The 22,981-nt window shown below is 43.9% G+C and overlaps 1 protein-coding gene across 1 annotated transcript in view; it reads left to right on the top strand.

The window, feature by feature from the left end:
* Window positions 1–22,981, top strand: part of LOC306923713 (teneurin-3) — a gene marked incomplete at both ends in the record, with an annotated part of 232,390 nt that overhangs the window by 135,181 nt on the left and 74,228 nt on the right. Inside the window, 5 exons of the mRNA XM_079501976.1 lie at window positions 2,482–2,667; window positions 5,082–5,102; window positions 5,616–5,639; window positions 7,131–7,277; window positions 7,892–8,117. Coding sequence (XP_079358102.1) covers window positions 2,482–2,667; window positions 5,082–5,102; window positions 5,616–5,639; window positions 7,131–7,277; window positions 7,892–8,117 — 604 coding nt within the window. The remainder of the gene's footprint in view (window positions 1–2,481; window positions 2,668–5,081; window positions 5,103–5,615; window positions 5,640–7,130; window positions 7,278–7,891; window positions 8,118–22,981) is intronic.

Raw genomic sequence — 22,981 nt, 5'->3', positions numbered from 1 at the left:
AGCGATGAATCCCAAGGCAAAATCGGAAGCCATTTCTACACTAGTGATTAAGTATATCATAGGTTGTTATATGCTGTGCTTCTGTCAAAGTTATTTTTGCTGGCTGAGATTTAGTCGAAAATTTGATCTTAAGGAGAGTGTTTGGTGAGTTTTGAAATTATAGATTGGTGAGTAAACGCAAGAACGAGCCATCAGGCAGCGTTTTCGCTGCCCGGAAAGAAAGAATGATTGTTTTGGGGGTCTGGGGGATGGAATGGGTAATATTTATTTATGTATTTATTGTTTTTTGCTTGATTCTTTTTTCAGCCAACAATCTTCAAGAGGGGTAGTATGTTTTTCTGGTAAAGCTTTTTATTGGGATTCCCAGACACAGTCCTCTCACTCAGCAAGATATTGTATCTCGCACTGGTCGATAGTAAAGCGTTGCGTTGAAGGAAGACGTTGCACTCAGCACTGTCCAGACCCACCCAGCCCCCCACCCCCCCACAAGAGAAAGAACCCCCCTGGAGTCAGTCCACCTGTGCGGGTGGAGGGATGTCTCTTAATTATTTCAGCGGTTCCCCTTCAATTAAATAAACTTTAATTAACAAGCAGCGTCGCACAGATCGACCGCCCACACAAAACCTCTATCCAGGCTGCAGTCAGTCAGGGGCATGTTAAGAGCAGATAAACACTTTGGCACTAATGAAAAATTGATTACATAGATTCTATGCTCTATGGGAAGGAGGCCCCTCTCCATTTGAATGGAATGAGTCCCCTCCAGAGTCATGTTTAATATTCTGGAGTGTCGTCGAGACTTAATCAGACCCGTCCAAGGTCTCAATCGAAGAAAAACTCCATTCAAACATGGAGAGACCAAAAAGAACAAAATAGTTGATATTTAATCTCTCACTTATTACATTACAGCCAGCACAATGATGTCTGACTAATTTGCTCAATCCAGAATTTATTGTAAGGAATAAAACTTAATTTGTTTTAACCAATCTGTATGGCAAAGGATGTTAATGCAATACTGTACGTCTGCAATGGTTGCTTGGAGGCATTCCCTGTAGCATTCCACAGCAGCAACCTTCACCACATCCTTTTAAATCCCTCAGATCCTGTAAATGTGCAAATGTCTCATTCTCAGTCATGTTATTTTCCGGCCGGCTGCCACTCATGTAAATAATAATAGGATATTATTGAAAACTACACATTTTTGTTATAACATACATTACACAATTATACACATCCACACATTGTTTGCAGTTTCTTTTTTTCCTTTCAGATAAAGTCAATGTTACCTTTTTTTTCCATCTCAGGTATTCCAAGACCTATATCGACTCAAAAAGTCTGATATAGATTCCAATATTTTGATGAACATGGAGGCCAATGGGCCGATATATCAACCAATGTCTCTCTCTCTCTCTCTCTCTCTCAAAGGTTCCGACATCCATAATTAATGTAGTGAATTCTTAACCCTGAAAGCTTGAATGTCTTTTATTCTAGACATTTGTATTGTTTACCCTATTATACATTTAAAGCACTTTAAGCACTCGTACTGTATAAAAGTAGTGCTTGAATGCGTTCAAAATACATACAAGAAATTATCTATTTAGACAGAAACAACAAATTCGCAAACTTAAACATATCGGCCCAATGTACAATATGTCAATCCAATATACTGCACTGTATCTGTCAATATCTCAATTTAGTATTGTTATTTTGCATGAATTCCAACAAAGTCCTCTTCACTCCTGTATTATTTGCACTTTTCATAAGAATAGGGTTATTATACTCCATTATTTAAAGGCAAACATTCAGAAGAATAGTTTGTCGTAATGTACTGTAACGAAGACCTCTATTCTAAGGGACAATCTGGTTGTCACTCACTAGCTGAGTTCATTAAAATCCACCACAGTTCCAATAGTTCATTTCACTGACATTTTGACAGAACATCATTTGCAAATTAGTGTAGGCGAACCTCATTACCCGTGTTTGTTTCATTTGTTCAACCTTTTGTGGGATCATCTCTGTGGACACAGTCCTTCCTGTATTAGTACTGCACACAGTCCATAAATCTCTGCTTTATTACCGTCGACAAATCTGTTGTTCAGTGGAATCCACTGTACATAGTGAGTTGTAACACAACATTGTCTCCCAACCTTCGCAATTCGCTAACAAGCCTTTCTTTCTTGCATCATCTGACAGCTTACAAGATATTAAACTTAGATTCTTTTTTTGCTATTTCACTCTAAACGTTGACATGCAACACAAAGGCAAACGTAGTTGCTCAGCAAGTAAACAGTGAAACGTGTGACTGTACTGTCCATAGTTCATACAGCCCGTGCGTGCTTGCGTGTGTGCGTATGGGCTCATGCGTGAATAAGCATGTGCATCCAGTTCCCTTTATAATCAGTGTTTGGATCTGTCATGTTGCGCTCCTTGTGCAGATCCAAATAAGATTTTTCAATTGTGCTTTTTTTGTGTGTCTCTCCCCAGAAGTGTGTGTGGTTGACTGTGGTCCTCATGGGACCTGCCTGGGTGGGACGTGTCATTGTGAGGAGGGCTGGGCAGGACCAGAGTGCGAGCAGAGGGACTGTCACCCACGCTGCATGGATCATGGCGTCTGCCGAGAGGGCAAGTGTGACTGTCACCAGGGTTGGACTGGAGAACACTGCACCATCGGTGAGTCATTTAATAATAATTATTATTATTAAAGCTCACGCAAAAAAAAAAAAACATTTGGAAGAAAAAAAAGTGGGGGGAGGGGCCTCTAGGGGTGACACAATTGACATCACAGCAAGCAGGGCAGTTGGTATTGTGCAATAATAATAGTACGAAGTGTACAGTAAATGTGAAATGTATCAATGGAAGACGTATCAAGGAGACGACCTGCAACCAATTCAGCTGTGCTAGAATCAGAATCAGAATCACCTTTATTGCCACATCACATGATGTCACAAAGAGTGGGTGGATTAGTTTAGTCTCAATTTGTAGTTACAAGAAGAGGGAGAGAGAATGAGAAGGAACACAGAACAAGTAAAATTTCAGGAAGTCAAATCAAACATTCAAAATCCAATACACGTGCATAAGGTGCATGATCAAACATTTGCAATGGATAGAAGGCACTACAGAAGGCAGAAATGCTGCAGGTGGAAACCATAGACATATCCATTTATAACGTATTGATATTCTTTACCATTATGGTTAAAATAATGGAATGGAATGTAACTTAAACTTTGAATAACATCTACCACCCCCAACCCCCACAAAAGATATGAAAAGAAGATAATAGAGGTGTGATACTTCTGAGGGTCTCAGCTAGCAGTTCTTCACTTCTTTTCTTTTTCTTTTACAGTTAACAGTTAACACACCGTCTTTTTTTTACCATCCATCTGGCATTTCCATGCTCCACCTTTCTGACTTCTGAATTGATACTCACTAATGCAAGTCAAGGGCAGGTATTCAGGGAGTGGGAAAAGTCCCAGCTTATGGCCTCTCTAGTGCAGCAGGAACACTGCGTGGACCACTAATGGCCATGATGAGTTCTGCCATGTCACTTTCTCTCAACCTTTTCAACCCAACTTCCTCGACACCATGGCCCCAGAGTCTGAGGGTCCCTCCCGCAGTCAAGTAGGTCCCCCTCCCATCTCTCTCTCACACACACACACACACACACACACACACACACACACACACACACACACACACACACACACACACACACACACACACACACAAAGTGACACCCCCCCCCCCCCCCCCCAGCCCTTCTCCGTGACAGCAATCATCCTCATGAAACAACGACCCAGCACTCAAGCACTTGAACCCCTAATTATGTATTTACATGTTCTCTCATCTGCGCCCCCACCCTCTCAACCCCATCCATCCACAAGACAACCCCCGTCTGGCTGCGGGGGAGGAGGGTTGCATTCCTGATCTTATTAATCCCTCCGTCCCCTGTTGCCCGCTGCGACCGACTCTTTCACGCTCCCTTCCTGTTTTTAAGACCCCGGGCAGTAGACTAATTCCTGGCGCTTGATGGAGGGGGGGATGGAGCGGGGAGGGGGTGGGGGGGTGAATAGGGCCCTTTTTACCTTTTAGGTACATGGAGCAGGGGGAGCTTACTCCGTCTTTCAACACCCTGAATGAGTGCCATTTGCACAAAGCACCATTTAATCACATTACGCGGCCAGAGTCTGAATAGGGGACATCCTCGGCCGCTCCATTGTCAGACAAATCTAGATCCTGTTTTCAAATGCGAGGCTTAGTCCATTCTCACTGCTATTACGAAGCCATACCACTACATCATGATGATGGTTATTAATTTATTTGTTTGTTTATTTGCATGGAGTGGGAGTTAATTTACATGTCTGTCTTTCTTTTGTTTGTTTATCATCTGAATCAGTGATGTGAACTTGTGAAGACAATAATGACTGATTTAAAAAAAAAAAACACAAACAAAGAAGAAAACATAGTCTGGGCAATGAGATTATATTAGAATGACAATGAGCTGACGCACCTCCTGGCCAACAGACAGCCACGAGGCTGGAGGAGAACCAGATGAATCCGGTTTATAAATGAGTGTCTTACTGCAGAGAAATTTGCAAAATAATTTGAAATAAAACAGAGACGGGGGGAATAAATAAATAACACCAGTGGGTGTTCTCATGGACGTGTTAGCCTGTTGAAGCCTTTACTTAACAGAGCTAAGCAGATGGAGCTGCATTAACAGTGAATAATTTTATTCAGCTAAAGATGTTTGGTTTGCTTCTTGCTGGCTGCTGATGCATTGAATAAAATAAGATATGGAGAAGGCCAGGGTTTAACTTTGGATTGTTTATAACTCGAGTTAATGATGAAACTTTTCTCTCCGTCAAATAGTGGATTATCTTTTCACAGTTCAACCAGCATACACTTCTAACAACTCTCACACTGCCTTTCACTCCCTCTCTGCCCTTTAAAATGTTGTCTAATTGTATCTCTCTCCTGAACTACTACTTACTTCAATTCAATTTCTATTGTCTGTCTGTCTGTCTGGCTGCCTGTCGATCTCTCTCTCTCTCTCTCTACAACTCGCTGCCTGTTTCCTCCTGTAGCTCTGGACTCCAGAGTATCAGGTAAAACACAAATACACACACACATACGCACGCACGCACACACGCACGCACGCACGCACTCACACACACACACACACACACACACACACACACACACACACACACACACACACACACACACACACACACCATGCTCCTTGACCGTTATTATTGCTGCTTATTTTTTTATGGACTGAGTGACATGCTGCCTACTGGCTGTTCATCTCAATCACCGTGACAACATAGTTTTTCCTTTGTTTTATTGCGTACCCAATCTTAGGATAGGACGCTTAAAGTTCCATCCTTTTTACGTTAGCAAGGAAGAACATCTTGCAGTAACTGCAGCTTTTTCCATCGTGTCTGTCGGGGGAAGGACATAAACAAAACAAACATGTACAGTAGCAACCAAAGCTTGTGTGTACAGTAGGTATTTAAAGGTCACCTAACGTGACCTTGGGGCCTCTGGTCAAATGTGCACCCAGACGAGTAATTTCTCTTTTCCCAAATGTTTCCCTTTCCTCGATCACGTAATAGGAGCAGTCAAGATAGGATATAAAGGTAAACTGAACCACTATTCCAACCCCCCACCCCTTCTCGAACCACCACCACCCTCTCCCACCCACCCCCTAGTGGGAGATCTGTCACCAACAACCCCTCCCTCCGTCCCTTCCTCCTCTGCTCTCTGTTTCAACCCTTCCGCACGGCGTTCTTTACACACCTGTTTCTATGTCCTCCCGGTTGACCATAATGTTATCCTACACGTCGCCTCATCCCCTGTTGTCTGAACCGGTGTCACACGATCAGCACTCCCCCCTTTCCTCTACCTGTCTAAATCTCCGTTGTCTCTGCCAGATTAAACTCCCAGATTAACCGATGTGCTTCCCAGTTGGTGTTTTGTCACTCTCCCCTCTGCAGACAAAAAGGAATGCGATCTGGCAGCAAGTGCTCTGTTTGTGTCAATGTGGAGAATCTAGACCCCCACCCCACACCCTTCACCTCACTCCCCAGCCACCCCTCTTCCTCTTCCCCTTTAGACTTGCCTCCTCCTTTGATGTTGCTGTGCACTTCACATGAGACATATTTTAGACTGAGTTGAATTTAGGATGTTACTACGCTGCTGCTGTCTGCTGTAAATCACACTGTAGTTTTTTTGGCTAATCCGTGTTTGAAGAGAATTAAGAATTCTTCTTCTTCTTCTTCTTATTATTATTATTACAGTGTATTTTTAGAATTACAATTTGGCGTTGAGCGGATGCTCTCCTCCTGAGCGTCAACGAGTAAGTGCATGAACACTAGTCAACCAGAGACCAGAGATGGGATGTCCTTTATTTATTTATTTTATATAGTGAAATAAAAGTAAAAGTATGTGTATTTTCTGTTTACAAAAGAGCTGGACGAGATTGGCAGACCCCTGTTACTGAACAAGCAGTCTATATAATACTTAGATAGCCGGCCTACACTATAGTATACCATCTATTCTTGCCAAAACTATTGTGCGCCTCCAGAATAGGGTTGCTAGAGTTCATGTGGCTAATGAAAACACAAAGACTGTATAACCATACAGGCAAAGTTTCAACTCCAGTCTTCGAAGAGAAAGAGAGCGAGAAGCAGATTGGAGTTGTGCAGGAGGGGTTTTTCTCTTGACAGCAGTGCCGTATTGACACCGCGCTGCACATCGCTAACGAACTGTGATTCTCACATCGTACTGGCCTGCAGCGTTAACTTGTGAAATCCATTCCTCCTGACTCGCAGGTGAAACTTCCTGCAGCTCATGTGAAACCACAGTAACCGTAACCCCCACCCCTCACCCCAGTCCTGTCAGAGGTGTACTGCACTGTATGTCCACCCAGATATTGTCATTTATTTTTATTTATTTGTCCTTCCCTTGTCCCACCCACTTTCCCAACCCGCTGTCCCGTGATAACCTGACCCCCACCACCACTTCCTCCTCTCTCCCTCCCACGCCCTGACCCCTCCCCGTGCTGTATGGCTCTCTATTGGCCGGATGGCTGGAGATGTGCGTGATTGACAGTTGTGATGTGTCGACAGACGGCTGTCCTGGCCTGTGTAACAACAACGGGAGGTGTGTGCTGGACCAGAACGTGTGGCACTGCATCTGCCAATCAGGATGGAGAGGACTGGGCTGCGATGTCGCCACGGAAACACTCTGCTCAGACGCAAAGGACAACGAAGGAGGTGAGAAACATCTCTGGAGGTTGTTGTGAGTATTGGTACGGAGACAACTTGTTGGTATCAACACGTTGTACATGTCAACAAGTTGTTGATGCCATGTTGCAACTCTCCTTTCCTTTGAGTGTTTCCTTGTGTGTGTGTGCGTGCGTGTGCGTGCGTGTGTGTGCGTGTGTGTGCGTGTGTGCGTGTGTGTGTGTGTGTGTGTGTGTGTGTGTGTGTGTGTGTGTGTGTGTGTGTGTGTGTGTGTGTGTGTGTGTGTGTGTGTGTGTGTGTGTGTGTGTGTGCGTGCGTGCGTGCGTGCGTGCGTGCGTGCGTGCGTGCGTGCGTGCGTGCGTGCGTGCGTGCGTGCGTGCGTGCGTGCGTGCGTGCGTGCGTGCGTGCGTGCGTGCGTGCGTGCGCGTGCGTGTGTGCGTCTGTGTACATGCATGCGTATAGCCACCACTACATAGTGTTGGTACAAAACAGATTCAAACAGATGATGCTCTGATGTCATGTTGTCATTTGACAAATAGAAATCTGAACCCATTCGTGTTGCGTGACCTCAAACATGACCATCTGTCATCGCTGCACTTGTCGTGTAGAGGTCAGAGTTCAGTGAGTCTCTCCCTGCGTTCCAGACGGCCTCGTCGACTGCATGGACCCTGACTGCTGCGCTCAGATCTCTTGCCAGGGTCAGAGCTACTGCCGTGGGTCACCTGACCCCACTGTCATCGCAAGCCAGGGCCACGGCTCGGCCTCCTCCTCCGCTCAGCCCGCCTCCAAGGGCTTCTACAACCGCGTCAGCTTCCTGATTGGTCCTGGCGGGAGTCACATGATACCCGGGGAGAACCCGTTCAACAGCAGGTAAGACAGCCAAAGTGGTGTACTGACATGCTGTTTGTGAAGAAAGTGACTGTACATTTTTTGTAGACCTCTTAATCCCACGGGGCAGCTTCACCCAGCTGCTGGCTGCTCAGTAATGATGAACAGTTATAGGGGTTCAGTCTCTTGCTCAGGGACACTTTGACATCTGTTACTTGGACAGGCCCGGAGGTAAACTAGTGAACAGACAGCCTCTCTACCCACCCCCAATCTTGAATTTAATTCCATTATTTTTTTCCTACAAAGTATACACTCATTATAACAGAATGAATGCTCAGCTTTTGGGATGGTGCATTTCAGGAGCTTGCACACTTCAAGCCAAACACACTGCACTTAATGAGTTGTAGTCTCAGTTTTTAACAATTTGACGTGGGCGTGCTGGCAGTCAGGAGATGCACCTGCGTCTCTGGAATTCAACTGAAAACATGAAATATTCATCCGTCAGGTGCTTTCTGTCTCTCTAAAGTGGAAGCAGTTCTCCAACACATGATGTCCCTTTTATTGTTGCCAACCCTACCGTTAAGTGGTTGTGAGGTCCTCCAATGGTGCTGTTTGGAGGGACAGAATTATAAGCGTAAATTAAGTGTAAGATGTTGGCAATATCCTGTCATACTCACTGCTTACATCTCATACCTCACAGGTTTTCAAAGTGGGATGTCTTTAAAAAAATCACACCTGTGTGAACTGAGTGGTGTAAGGTCTTATATAGACTGATCAGCTGTGGTCTGACGTAATGTCTGACGTAATGAAATCACACCCGTGTGAACTGGGTGACCATAGCAACCGTGCTCATTTGGTATGAACAGACAGACAGACAGACAGACACGTAAACTAACAAAGCCAGTTGTAGGAGTGGTTTACACCACTCAAAAAACAAAAACAATAGCGGGCCTGCAGCTAGAGGCTATGGCTGTTTGGAGGTCCTGAGCATGGAAACATGAGGGATCCCCGTCATCCCTCAACCAATAATTGTATCAACTGAGAACTAGATAAGCAAATGTGTCCACTGTAGAGATGCCTGTCCGACAATATTTGGAGAGTACTGTAGGAACATGCTGCTAAGATGGAGGAGAAACAAATTATGTCATTATTGCTTGTTCTTTGTTGACAAAACAAATACAATGCTCTGTGCACTGATAAGATGTTCACCTTCAACTTGTTTCTTTTCTCATATTTGAGAGAGAGAGAGAGAGAGAGAGAGAGAGAGAGAGAGAGAGAGAGAGAGGGAGACTTCCCTTGTGCATTGTATTATGTTCATGAGACAGACCATGCCTAGCCTAGAGCAGCACATGAACTTCAGCAATTGATGAATCATTTGTGTACCAAAAGAAGCCAATGTGATACATATTTATTTATTTCTTCAGCACACTCAGGACAAACATGTAACCTGTTTTGACCAAAAACAAGGTCTCCTTCAGGCAAACTAATGTTTATTTTGGTATTTCAGTATTTCAAGGCAAACCAAAGCCTTCTCTTTTTCATTACTTGGCTTATCTAATTGCACTCTGTATGTACATAATTACACTATGTCATTTCTATGCCATTCTATTGTTGCCATCAATTCCGGGACCCAATACATATCAAAGTTTACAGCTGTAAAAGAGGGAGTGAAATGCTTTTTTGTACAAGCTTTTGTACAAGAAAAGAGCCATAAGATAAGAGGGAAAGAAAAAAGGGTGGTCATAGTACGAGAAATCAGTGTCAAATATACATTGTCAAATATAAATTAGAAACATGGTCAACAAAGGAATACAATTAGGCGGAATATGCTTCTTGTGCAAGTAGAGACATTTGCCGCAGATACAGTACATAATAGCAACATAGAATCACGTGTCTTGAGCAGATCAGAGACATCACTTAGCAGATATCAAACATGTAAGTGTATATGCATTAATGTTAGTGCTAGTGCAGCAGCCAGCAATGCAGTATATTCATAAACATACATATGGCGTACATGAAGTGTTAATGCCTGTGAAGGTCTGTGTCGTCAGGGCAGACATGATGACAGGACTTAGCACTTGTTCAACAGCCTGATGGGTGACAGGTGTAAATTGCCCTATAGTCTAGGTGGAATGGCTTTTGATACATAGCTATCGCTTGCCTGGCTGCAGCCTTGGCAGTGTCATGGACGGATTGTGGCCGGGTGGCGAGAGTCCTTGATGATTCGTCTCAGCCTTGTCCTAACCTAGACTCACAAGTCAGTTGCTCAACTAGAGGCTGAGGACAGCTTGGATTTATAAGTCCAGTCAGCAGACATCTCAGATCGTCTGGTAACGCAAGTCTACCAAACTAACAGTCTGTGCACCACTTCTATTGTTCGCCATTGAGAACACGTCACCATGCAATGTATTTTGAGATTGTAGTTTTTGTCATTTTGGGGGAAAAGGGGAAATTGAAAGCGGTTAAGTCAGAAGGCCTGATTTATGAACTGTATAATTAGAGTGGCAGTGCAAGTTTTCCTCCTCCTTCTATTCAATTTACGCTTGCAACCTGTGTGAAATGAACGTGTGATTTCCTAAGACAGGAGATAACTATGCAATCAGTGAATGGAACCGTCTAGTCGTATTTGTACGTGTGAGGCATATGGAATGTGTGCAACACAAAGCCCTCCATCAGCTCAAGAAATAAACGTAAACCCAACTTCAGTGATGCTGAAATTTAAATATCTAGATAAATTAAGTGACGGAACAACACATTTTTTTGAGGGATGCAATGCACCTCCAATACCCCATGGGCCCAGGCCAGAATTTTCACTAATCGGGGACACTCAAGGTGGCAAATTCTATTTTCTTTAAAGGTCTAATCCCTAGATAATATTTCAACATTATAACTTCCCAAGTGGTAGCTTAGTTGCAGTTATCAGCCTTCAATGATACCAACAATAAATCCACAGAATTAAAAATTGCTGTTTTTTGAATGGAACATACAGTGGAATAAATGTAGAATTCTCTCTCTTTCACTCACTTTAACCAATGAACATCATCATCATCATCATCATCATCCTCATCATCATCATCATCATCATCATCCTCATCATCATCATCACTGTCATATCAATATCAGTAGTAGTTATAACCACTTTACTTATTTAACCACATGATAATGAGCATGCCTATTCTGGGGAAAACATTCAGGAAAGAACATTGTCATACAGAGGGAAAGAAATCACACCCGTGTGAAGTGAGAGGCGCTCTATCATCATACGTCATCATACATCATCTCATTCTGGCCAATCATTAGTCTTTTACACTCAAAACTGGCCATACATTATCAATGGCATTTATTGTTTGTGTTAGGACAAAGTTTGTGTTTACACGCACATAGGAGGGGCTAGCGCCCCTCAAAAACATTCAATCTCTTCCATTTACTGTACTTATTTAACCACATGAACCCTAGCATGCCTATTTTGGGGCAAACATTCAGCAAATGGCATATCTACAAGCTCACAATACCACGTTGTGAAACCATGTGAACTTGTAGATCAGCTATTTTCAGTGAAGAGATTTGGTGTAGAGTAAAAAGGGACTCAACAAAGGAAGTGGTTGTTCAATGAACATCATCATAAACTCCATATTATACTATTATTATACTTTCAGTATATTATACTATCCCTTCAACTTCTACACCCTCTGATTGATAAAGGTTTCCCCGTACCAACTATACCTGCACTGCTGTTTCCAGTGGGATTATGCATTTCTTGTTTCCCATGCCAGATTGCATAGCTGATTGAATAGTTTCACACATCGGTGTCAGTGGACTCGAGCTATAATTTTGTACCACTTCCGACAGCATCCAGGCTGTGCAGTAATATCCACGTTATTCTCTTGCAAGCTGTTGAGATACAATTTCAGTGGATATCTTGCCTTGCTGTTACCATGAAAACCTGGGGTTTGCTGATAAACTTTCAGCTCCTCTTTGGTGCTGGTACTTGACAGGAACTTATTTTTCCTGACACTTTCCCATTGCTGTCCTATCTTCCACATGATAAGTAGTTAAGGGCTTGCCACCCTGGCATCTCTTCGATTTTGCCTCCTTCATGGAAGATGGGAGATTATGGTGGTCTAAACACTACATATATTCCACTACAATCGTTGGTCTTTGTTGGCAGGGGAAAACATTCAGTGGTAGCATTCTGGTTGCTGATCAACATAACCAAAGTCATCACCAGGCCTCTTCTAGTTGGACAGCTTTTTGAGTATGTTCATGACCTCCGAATAATGTCCACAAGGCCTCCAGGGACTTTTGTGATGTTAAGTGCATTGTGCCCAATGGCACAGAAAGGCATCTGATTTCTTTTTTTTTTTATAATATTTTTCAGCTCAGCTCAGACACGTTGATTCTTATTGAACATGAAATGTCCCTTGATGAATTATTGTTTTTTAGAGGGGAATCAGCCTGGCATACATTTACATCTACTAGCAAAGAAGTACTTGAATAGCGCATTGAGCGAAGAAAGTTGAAGGCATTGAGGGAATTTAGGATTACTGCCTTTTTTTCTTCCTCCAGGATTTTGTTGTACTAGCATGGACTGCTGCTCCTTTACCACGTCTTGATGGTGGTTGACAGCTTCTCTCAACCAGCTGTGCTGACTCTGCACGTGAACCGTTTTGGTTTGGATGATAGAGGTCAAATTGGACTGTTTGTGCTTGTAGAGCCCTCTTCTTGTTCTTTACTATATGCCTCGTTGTGGTGGGTCCATATACCGTATACAGTATGTTCTTAATTCTAGGCTCCATCAATTTACAATTTAGGCATTTAGCAGACGCTCTTAATCCAGAGCGACTTACATTTAGCAAGAACAAAAAGCATGGCAATACATCATCATATATACTATAAAGTGCTAATGCAATTCTAGTGCTATAAGTCTGTATAAAATGCTATCTAAATCTACATAAAGTGCTTTAAGGGGATAGGCTAGGGCAAGTGCTACGGGCCATGATGGAGTCTGAAAAGGTGGGTTTTCAGACTACGGCGGAAATCAAGCCAATGGTGATGCCAGCAGCCCTCGGTGCTGTTATCACAGTATGCCTTTCACACAGCCTCAGCGCCCAGCCGCCCACTTACCATTGTAGTCATCCCTAGTCATCTCTAGTTGCTTTGTACATTCCTACTGTAGTACAGGTCCAGGTCCAAGCTTATACAGTCTTTCAGTGATCATGCAGTTGATCTGTTGTGTCTGCTTCAAGACTGTTATCGGTGTTTGCCATTCATGAGGTAGAGCTGCAATCAAATGCAAAGCACGAAGACCTCTGTCAAAGGCTTCTCAGATGCAAGGATTGAGTTATACAAAACATGCCATTTTGTGTCCCTCAGAACAAAACAATTTGTAAATATGAATAAAAAAAGACAAAATTATAAAAATCATAATGTTGTTTCCTTGATGTGTTTTCATAACATAATAATAACAATAACTTTATGAAGTACATCTTGATGACATCATCAAGATGTGTTTCACCATGTTAATGATTTTTTTCAGACCTCCAGTTCTAGGAAACACAGAATGGGGGGGACTTTTTTATTATTTCCACACAACAGCTCTAAGGTATATTAATGACCTAGTAAAATGTTGAAAATTAGTGGAATGCCCCTTTAATTATGACAAGATATTATTTTATGGACATCTAAACACTTGGACTGTAAGATCCTTCTCAATAAATTAAAAGCAAAACATACAAGATAATACACATGTAGAACTTGTGCAAATTATGCAAATTAAAAAGGTGGCATGATTGCTGCACCATGGTAACAGATGCATTTCTAGACATCACAAACATAGACTATCACCTTTCTAAGTAGAGGCAATATATTTATCTTGTTTTGTGGAATAATTAGCTAATTATGCTCATGTATTACTATTATATGCCTACACGTTTATATACTTTTACAACATACTTTGATATGTCATAGCGTAATTATAAGTGTGAATCAAACCTAATTGTAACATATACCAGCTACAGTAAACTGCACAACATCCTACTCTGCATATGATGGGAGATAATGGGGAAACAATGATTGTCCCAAAAAAGTATTAAAGCTACTCATTTGAAAAGGTTTTCATGTTTCATAGTACTCATATGGAACCTACAAACAAAATGGTAGCAAAGAGATTTGGCCACCTTACTGTACGTGTCCCTCACTTCTGGTCTGGCCCATGGACTACAACTATGGTCTGGCCCATGGACTACAACTATGAGAGATAGAATTTGGGAGATTATTGCTCATGAAATAAATGCATTAGGAGCCACACAATGTTGGAGAGCTCTGCATCTGAATGTCTACCTGTGTGCTATTTATGCCAATATATGGAGGTCCCTGATGCCATTAGTATATGCACATACCCTAGTAGGATTGGCGGTTCTACCGTTCTGGACAACTGGATATCCCAAAAACATGGCGGTGGGCACCGCTCATCCTCGAGTCCCAACAACTTGGCGGTGGGCACCGCTCACCCTCGAGTCCCAACAACTTGGCGGTGGGCACCCCTCACCCTCGAGTCCCAACAACTTGGCGGTGGGCACCGCTCACCCTCGAGTCCCAACAACTTGGCGGTGGGCACCGCTCACCCTCGAGTCCCAACAACTTGGCGGTGGGCACCGCTCACCCTCGAGTCCCAACAACTTGGCGGTGGGCACCGCTCACCCTCGAGTCCCAACAACTTGGCGGTGGGCACCGCTCACCCTCGAGTCCCAACAACTTGGCGGTGGGCACCGCTCACCCTCGAGTCCCAACAACTTGGCGGTGGGCACCGCTCACCCTCGAGTCCCAACAACTTGGCGGTGGGCACCGCTCACCCTCGAGTCCCAACAACTTGGCGGTGGGCACCGCTCACCCTCGAGTCCCAATGTGCACGCTGAGTTTGAAGTCGGTCGGTCCCATATGACCATATTATGCATAGCGGTCGGAACTTACCCGATCTCCAGTTATATGCATTATATGGTTGTATGGGGTGTGTTTCTGGTCAGTGACATGCCTATACTGTATATGGACCTGGTCAGTGACATGCCTATACTGTATATGGACGTATCACGTTTCTTTATGGTTATGTCTGACTTATAGTGACATGCCCATATGTGGGCTATGTCTGATGTGACCGTGATGTCAGCGTGATGTGACCGTGATGTCAGCGTGATGTCAGCGTGATGTGACCGTGATGTCAGTGTGATGTGACCGTGGTCCTGCCTACAGTATATGGGCAGGACCCATATAGGACAGGACACCCCAGAATAGAGGCACTGGGGTTCATGTGGATCATTTGCCACAGCATTTGTCATCTGGAGAGTGGTTTGCATTACAGATGACTCAAACAATTCATTCAATTGAATGAATGTTGTAAAAGCATTTATTGATGGAAGGAAGGGCAAACAAGACAAAACAAAAAAATGTGGAAATTGCCTTTGTCGACAATTGAAAACTGGAATTTAGTGTGTCTTTGTGGGATGCGGGCATACCTAGGACAGTGAACGAGTGACTGTTGTTGAGTCCTTGTGGACTCCAGGTGGTCCCCAGCTAAATCATTGATTAAGATTGATTAAGAAGTCTTACAATTTTTTTTCTTACAAAATTGTAGGTAAAAAAAAACACTGGGACATTGGAATTAAAATATTTGAGGATCATTAGTATTCATGAGTCTCAAACGTAGTCCTACACACCTGCCATGTTGGGGACCAAGCAGGTGTTGCAAACAAATGCATTAGTTCTACACCAATCAGACTTTTAGGACAAATTGAAACACCTGTCTCGATCAACATGGTAGGTGTAGGACTACAGAATTGAGTCACAAGAGTTTGACTTCCCTAGATGGAATGAGGATGATTACAGTAGGAGATTCAAGGTTGTATTTATTTCTTGCAATTGAGTAATACTATTGTGTGACTGCTTAACCTTTACCGTTTCATGATGTCTTGCGTGTGAAGTTGCCTAGTGTGTCTGAACTGCAACTAGAGGTGACATCACTACCACAACCTACCTATAATATACTGTACCTGCGTTCATTTGCATCGGATCTTTATAGACTGACAATTTCCCATGCTAAACTGACCCTCGCAAATTGCTTGGGTCAGCAGAATGCGTAATCAACCATCTCCTCATGTTATCTGTGCCATCCTCCCATGCATCCATATGCATGAAGTAGAGAAGTGATGACATGGACATGGACATGGTGCACTTCAGAATACAATCAAATTGTGCTTGTTTGCCGGTGTGCTTGTGCTTGATAATGATAAATAACACTCGTGTTTCTAGGTGCAAAATGTGTTTGAAATGAGATGCAGGAGCCATAGTACTGTACATCTGGCTCTCAGGATATAAGAATGCACATGTAAGGGTTCATTTTTACACACGTTTAAATGCTCTTGGCTAACCTATGATCGACTGGCAGCGAGGGAGAAGAAAAATGGACGGCTTTTCAAGCAGATTTATTTTCACAATCGCGCAGAAAATGACGCTCTCATTATAAACGTTCAAGGATGTGATCGTAGTGAAGAATGTGCTGTGACTACCTAACCCTTTGAATGCGCCAGAATTCTTCAAAAATAAAGGCGCTATAGTGCCAAGCAGATTTGGCAGATTTTACTCTGAAAAGCCCCGCCTTCCATTACCCCCCAAAACCGGGAGGCTTAATCTTCCGTTACTACCTCGCACTGTCACATCTGATGTCTCTCCAGAAGTGTTTATATTCCAAATGAGATGCTTGGTTAAAGTAAGTAATTATAAAAAAAATCACACCCGTGTGAACTGAGTGGTGCAAGGTCTTATATAGCCTGATCAGCTGTGGTCTGACGTAATGTCAGTGACCATGGTAACCATGCTCACCTGTGCACGGACACGTAGGTGTACAGGTACACAAACATACAGACAAAGCTGGTTGTTGGAGTGGTTTGCACCACTCAAAAAGGGTGGCACTTCTGGCTATTTTGGTTAAATATTCTTGTCCTGAATGAGTTAACATTCAGGATTATACTGCCCAGTACAACCACAGTCTTAAACTCTTGGCCAGTGGCCCAGTACAACCCACAGTCTTCTGCTGGCCTAATAATAGGATCAGCCCTGCAAACACACTTCTCCACCTACTAAACTCCAACTTGTACTTTTCTTTATTTCTTCCTTTTTCTTCTTTTTATTAGCTATTTCCACACATGAAAGTGTTATCTTGGAGGGAATGTGTGCTATCAAAGCTGTTAGGCTGAACGTAAAGCCTCGATGTAGAGATAAGCACTTTTCATCCAGGACGGATATGAAGCAAAACAGACATTACTGTGAGAATAAAGCACCCAGACTTGATCTATGTGCAAACTGAGCAGTCAGTATTTTGATCAAGGCTTTCTCACCCTCTCTCTCTCTCTCACTCACACTGTCTCACATACACGCACGCATGCACGCACACACATCTGTTCAGAATCATGAGCCCCTGCTGATGGAAATGAAAATGTCTGCCAACTGTGTGCAGAAAGCTTTGGGGATATTTCCTTCAGTAGTTTAGAGTAATCCTTATGTAAATAGTGCTCTTCTGAAAATATAGAATGAGGCCCAACACACACCCCCTGGCCGCTGGCCCCTCCCACCGGGCCGGTAGGAAGTAATCCTCATCTTTATTGTCTTCAGCTTACTGACGACGTCATAGCGCGCTCTTTAGACTTCTGTTGCTCACAATGTTCTCCTCCGAGAAGTCGGTTTTCTCATTGTGAAACACAACACTGTCTGTAGAAGCTCTGCAAACAATGACACACAATCAAGATGAATTACCTTTTGTGGTCATTGTAGAGAAAATATGTTGAAACCAATAACCATATGGAATAAAATCATGGTGCAGCTATACTGATATTATTCAGGAAACATACTGAGATGCATTCCCCCATATATAGTCACTTGTGGTTTGTCTATTAATAATTCATTTGTTCAAAACCGTTCCAGAAGATACAATGTCAAAAATTATAATCATCCGTTGTTAGGACTGTGTGTGTGTGTGTGTGTGTGTGTGTGTGTGTGTGTGTGTGTGTGTGTGTGTGTGTGTGTGTGTGTGTGTGTGTGTGTGTGTGTGTGTGTGTGTGTGTGCGCGGGTGCGTGGGTGCGTGTGTGCGTGCGTGCGTGCGTGCGTGTGCGTGCGTGCGTGCGTGAGACAATGTCTAGCTGTATTGCACTTCATGTCTGACAGCATGGATACAGTTTTGAGTACAGTTAGAGGTCATCCTTCCCTCCTTGCTGAAGAGATAGCCAAGACCCAAGAGAGAGGATGAGAGTTGTTTTCATTGTGTGGTCGGGTTTCACATCTCCACAGCAAAGTCTTCCCTTCCCTTCCCTTCCGATGGCATAGAGAAAGAGAGAATAGAACATGTGTTGTGGTTAAGTCCCTGGGCACTATCGTATACACAACCCCCCCCCCCCCCCCACACACACACACACACACACCTCTTCTCTCTGCACTCTCCATCTTCTTCCAGAGCTACGTTGCGAGACAAACGACAGATAAGGATGCGCACAATTATACGATTCATTTCCGGGGCAGCGGCAGGTGACGTGACTTTGTGTTTATTTGAGGTTCAGCCCTTGTCGGATGAGTCTGTGTTCTGGAGAGAGATTAATAGAGTCTGCAGGCAGAGGGAAGCGTGAACCTATTTCAGCTCTTAAGTGCCCTTGCTCAGCCAGACGCTAAATAAAGAAAGGGGGTGGGGGGGGTGTTCCGTTAGGCGTATGGCAGGGAAGGTGGCTACGGTGGGTGGCTGTAATCAGAGTGACGATGGCTGTTGATCATGCCCCATCTCATAGCTGTAATGACCCGTAGATAAACTGGCAAAATGAGACATGTCTTCTTTATTTATTTTTCCTCCTCGCCTACAAAATGACAAATGTGGAGGAACCACTCTGAATGCAGCCCCACGGATGGGGAAGCAGCGATTGATTAAGTGTTGATGGAGAAATATTGCTCTGTCCTGCTCCCCCACCACACACACACACACACACACACACACACACACACACACACACACACACACACACACACCTCCCCCCCGTCAGACAGTCATCTGGGTCTGTCAGTCAGGGAGCAGCATGGGAGGCGGACCGTGTTACCTGCATGGCGACCTCCAGTCTTGCTCATTTATCCCTCTGGTCACCATTCATTTAACCATGATGTTAACACAAACCCTGCAGTACATGATGCCATGGATTTAGATATACAGTATCAGGGGAGATCAGAGATGGAGACCCAGGAGATAATTAAGTGATGTCTCAGCACCCATCGGCGATGTGGCCTTTAGATAAACATAACCTACACATGCTGTGTAGGTTATGTTTATAACCTTTAGATAAACATAACCTACGCATGCTGTGTAGGTTATGTTTATAACCTTTAGATAAACATAACCTACGCATGCTGTGTAGGTTATGCTCAGTGATACACAGTGATACACATGCTGTGTAGGTTATGCTCAGTGATACACAGTGATACACATGCTGTGTAGGTTATGCTCAGTGATCACCAGCATAATGATGTCTGTGGGAGGAAGTGTCTCCTGGCCGACCTTTGTAGGTTATCATATATATTTTTTTACATGTGTTTTTGTACTTTTTTTCTGCCTATTCCTTTCAGTTTCCCGTGACAGCTTTGCCTCCAGCGTTGCATTTGTTGTTGTTAGAAATGCCTATGAAGCACCTTGTCTTGACGCGTGTCAGCCAACACCAACCTTCACAACTCCTCACATCAAGGAGACGCGTGTAACTGAGCCGAGGAGGTCGGTTCAACTCACCACTCTGACTGAAACACTACCTTCTATCATATTTACAGTTCTCTGATAGCTACAGCTGCCAGTGCACAGATCTACCGTGCTAGCAGGCATAAAATATTCATCACTTTTGAAGCAGGGAAAAGGTAGTAATCTGAGCTGTAACGTGTTCTGAAGCGGGACTTTATAAAGTGGCCGGCTCCCTCTCAGGGCCTTCTTGCCGCAGTTTCTCCGGTGATCAGTAGACCTTGAAAGACGGACGAGGCAGAACAGAAATGAGGCCACCATGTTGATGTGACGACACAACAACAGGAGAGACTGTAACGCTGCCGTCTCTGCCCTTCCCTCTCTGCGGTTTTTAAAAATGTTTGTAAAAAGAATACGCACTCGTGTGAAGTCAGCGGTGCCTTTGATGAGTTGATCTGCCGCACCCTGCACTATCAAGCACATGACGTCATGGGGGAATACACATTTTTCTTGAGTTTTGCACACACTATCAAGTAGATGACATCATATGGGGGGGTAGGCATACACACAAAGCCACACGTTGGAGCGGTTGGCACTGCAACTCTTCTTTTGCTCCCGTAGTAAAGTCCAAAGTTGCATACTAGTCCCAACCTTTTGTTGTCAAGGCTCAATGGCCAAGGACAAAAAATGATTGAAATATCCAAAGTTGTATGGCATTGGCACAATATCCTGTCAATATAAAGTCCTTGCCAAAAATGAGAATGCCTGGCAAGGCATAGTTCTGGCCTGGGTATTGGCTATTCAGGTTGATCAAGGCATAGTTCTGGCCTGGGTATTGGCTATTCAGGTTGATCAAGGCATAGTTCTGGCCTGGGTATTGGCTATTCAGGTTGATCAAGGCATAGTTCTGGCCTGGGTATTGGCTATTCAGGTTGATCAAGGCATAGTTCTGGCCTGGGTATTGGCTATTCAGGTTGATCAAGGCATAGTTCTGGCCTGGGTATTGGCTATTCAGGTTGATCAAGGCATAGTTCTGGCCTGGGTATTGGCTATTCAGGTTGATCAAGGCATAGTTCTGGCCTGGGTATTGGCTATTCAGGTTGATCAAGGCATAGTTCTGGCCTGGGTATTGGCTATTCAGGTTGATCAAGGCATAGTTCTGGCCTGGGTATTGGCTATTCAGGTTGATCAAGGCATAGTTCTGGCCTGGGTATTGGCTATTCAGGTTGATCAAGGCATAGTTCTGGCCTGGGTATTGGCTATTCAGGTTGATCAAGGCATAGTTCTGGCCTGGGTATTGGCTATTCAGGTTGATCAAGGCATAGTTCTGGCCTGGGTATTGGCTATTCAGGTTGATCAAGTCATAGTTCTGGCCTGGGTATTGGCTATTCAGGTTGATCAAGGCATAGTTCTGGCCTGGGTATTGGCTATTCAGGTTGATCAAGGCATAGTTCTGGCCTGGGTATTGGCTATTCAGGTTGATCAAGGCATAGTTCTGGCCTGGGTATTGGCTATTCAGGTTGATCAAGGCATAGTTCTGGCCTGGGTATTGGCTATTCAGGTTGATCAAGGCATAGTTCTGGCCTGGGTATTGGCTATTCAGGTTGATCAAGGCATAGTTCTGGCCTGGGTATTGGCTATTCAGGTTGATCAAGGCATAGTTCTGGCCTGGGTATTGGCTATTCAGGTTGATCAAGTTGCCTGGAATACTGATGACACAACAAATGTCCTGCACTGTGTGTTCTGAATGTTGTTCTCCCCACACTGCTTCCTGTTGGTGCTAGAGGCGGCACTTCATGCACGTCAATGACGTACGTGCAGCGTGCCTTACCCTGTACTGTAAGTCAGTCAGGCATCAAGAGATGTTCGTTTAGTTGTCTGTTGAGAGCGTGACGTAGAATCCTCTGTTGTGATCTTGAACGTTCTCCTCTAGTCGGAGAGGTGGTGACCGGTCACTCGGTTGAATTAATTACCCTCCTGCAGGGCTCCAGACTAACTTTTTCACAGGTAGCACTGGGGCCACCTACCTTTTCAGTTGGTAGCGCCACCACAAATTAGGTAGCACCATCTTTTTCTTTGTATAGCGTGGTATTAATACATGACCTTATCACCAAGGCTAGCAATGGCTTTCTTGGCTGTGTGTTTTTATAAGCTACCTGGGCATGATGGTGATGGCATTAAATAAACATTAAATTCTATAGGAAATTATTATAATTAACCTATGTGCATACTGCATATTTTCCATTTTTCCATATCGTTATTATCATTTGGCAATATGAAACAGAAATGAGACACACCTCTGTTCCTCAACATGGCCAATAAGGATATTTAACACCGAGGTGCCCACAATGTTTACGTGCCCACTCTTCCTGCACCCTTTTGCAATGTGAAATGCCACCGAATTCGTAATCTTTGCCCACTTTAATTGCTTCCATCTTTATATGGAATGAAGCCCCAACATGTGAATAACCTCGCGTCACCAGGCTTTCCACCTCGGAGGAAAACATGTGAAAGCTGATGTGCTTTTATTGTGATGGGAAAAGTTTCTGAACCTCTCAGCCTGCATATTTCCACGTGCTGAAAATAGCTCACGTGTGGTGGACGTGACACGTGCTGAAAATAGCTCACGTGTGGTGGACGTGACACGTTGTGAGCTTGTAAATCTGCTATTTTCAGCATGCAACACATCGTATGACGAAGAATATACCAGGTTTCACGTTGGAGATGTATTTTGTTGGCCGAGGCGATCATGTGTAGCCTGCACACAGCGCTACTCGAAGCAAAATAACAAGCTATTGGAAGCTATTTTTCAGTGGCACTCTGTTGAATCAAACAATACAACAAATTTACCTCAGTGTTTGGGGACATGTTCTGTGTCTGCTGTCTCCGTGGATTCGGCGCGAGCAAACCGAGCATCATCATCCAGTTGTAAAATGTATCCTCTGACACATTTTCTTTCTTGAAAAAATCAACTTTTGACCAGTTCATGTCTGCATCTTTGTTTAGTTTTGTCGGAGTTTATCAGTGAGCGCGCCGCCGCCGCTTGTACGACATGCGCAGCGCAGGCACGTCACTCAGTCTCACTCAGGCCAGAGGCAGGCAGGCAGACAGGCAGAGAGGGAGGGAGAGAGAGAGAGAGAGAGAGAGAGGAGAAAGGGGACT

Source organism: Electrona antarctica (genome assembly GCF_951216825.1).
Source record: "Electrona antarctica genome assembly, chromosome: 1".
In the NCBI taxonomy this organism is placed as follows: Eukaryota; Metazoa; Chordata; class Actinopteri; order Myctophiformes; family Myctophidae; genus Electrona; species Electrona antarctica.
The sequence above is the reverse complement of the archived record's forward strand: the minus strand, read 5'-3'. Positions and strand labels throughout refer to the sequence as shown.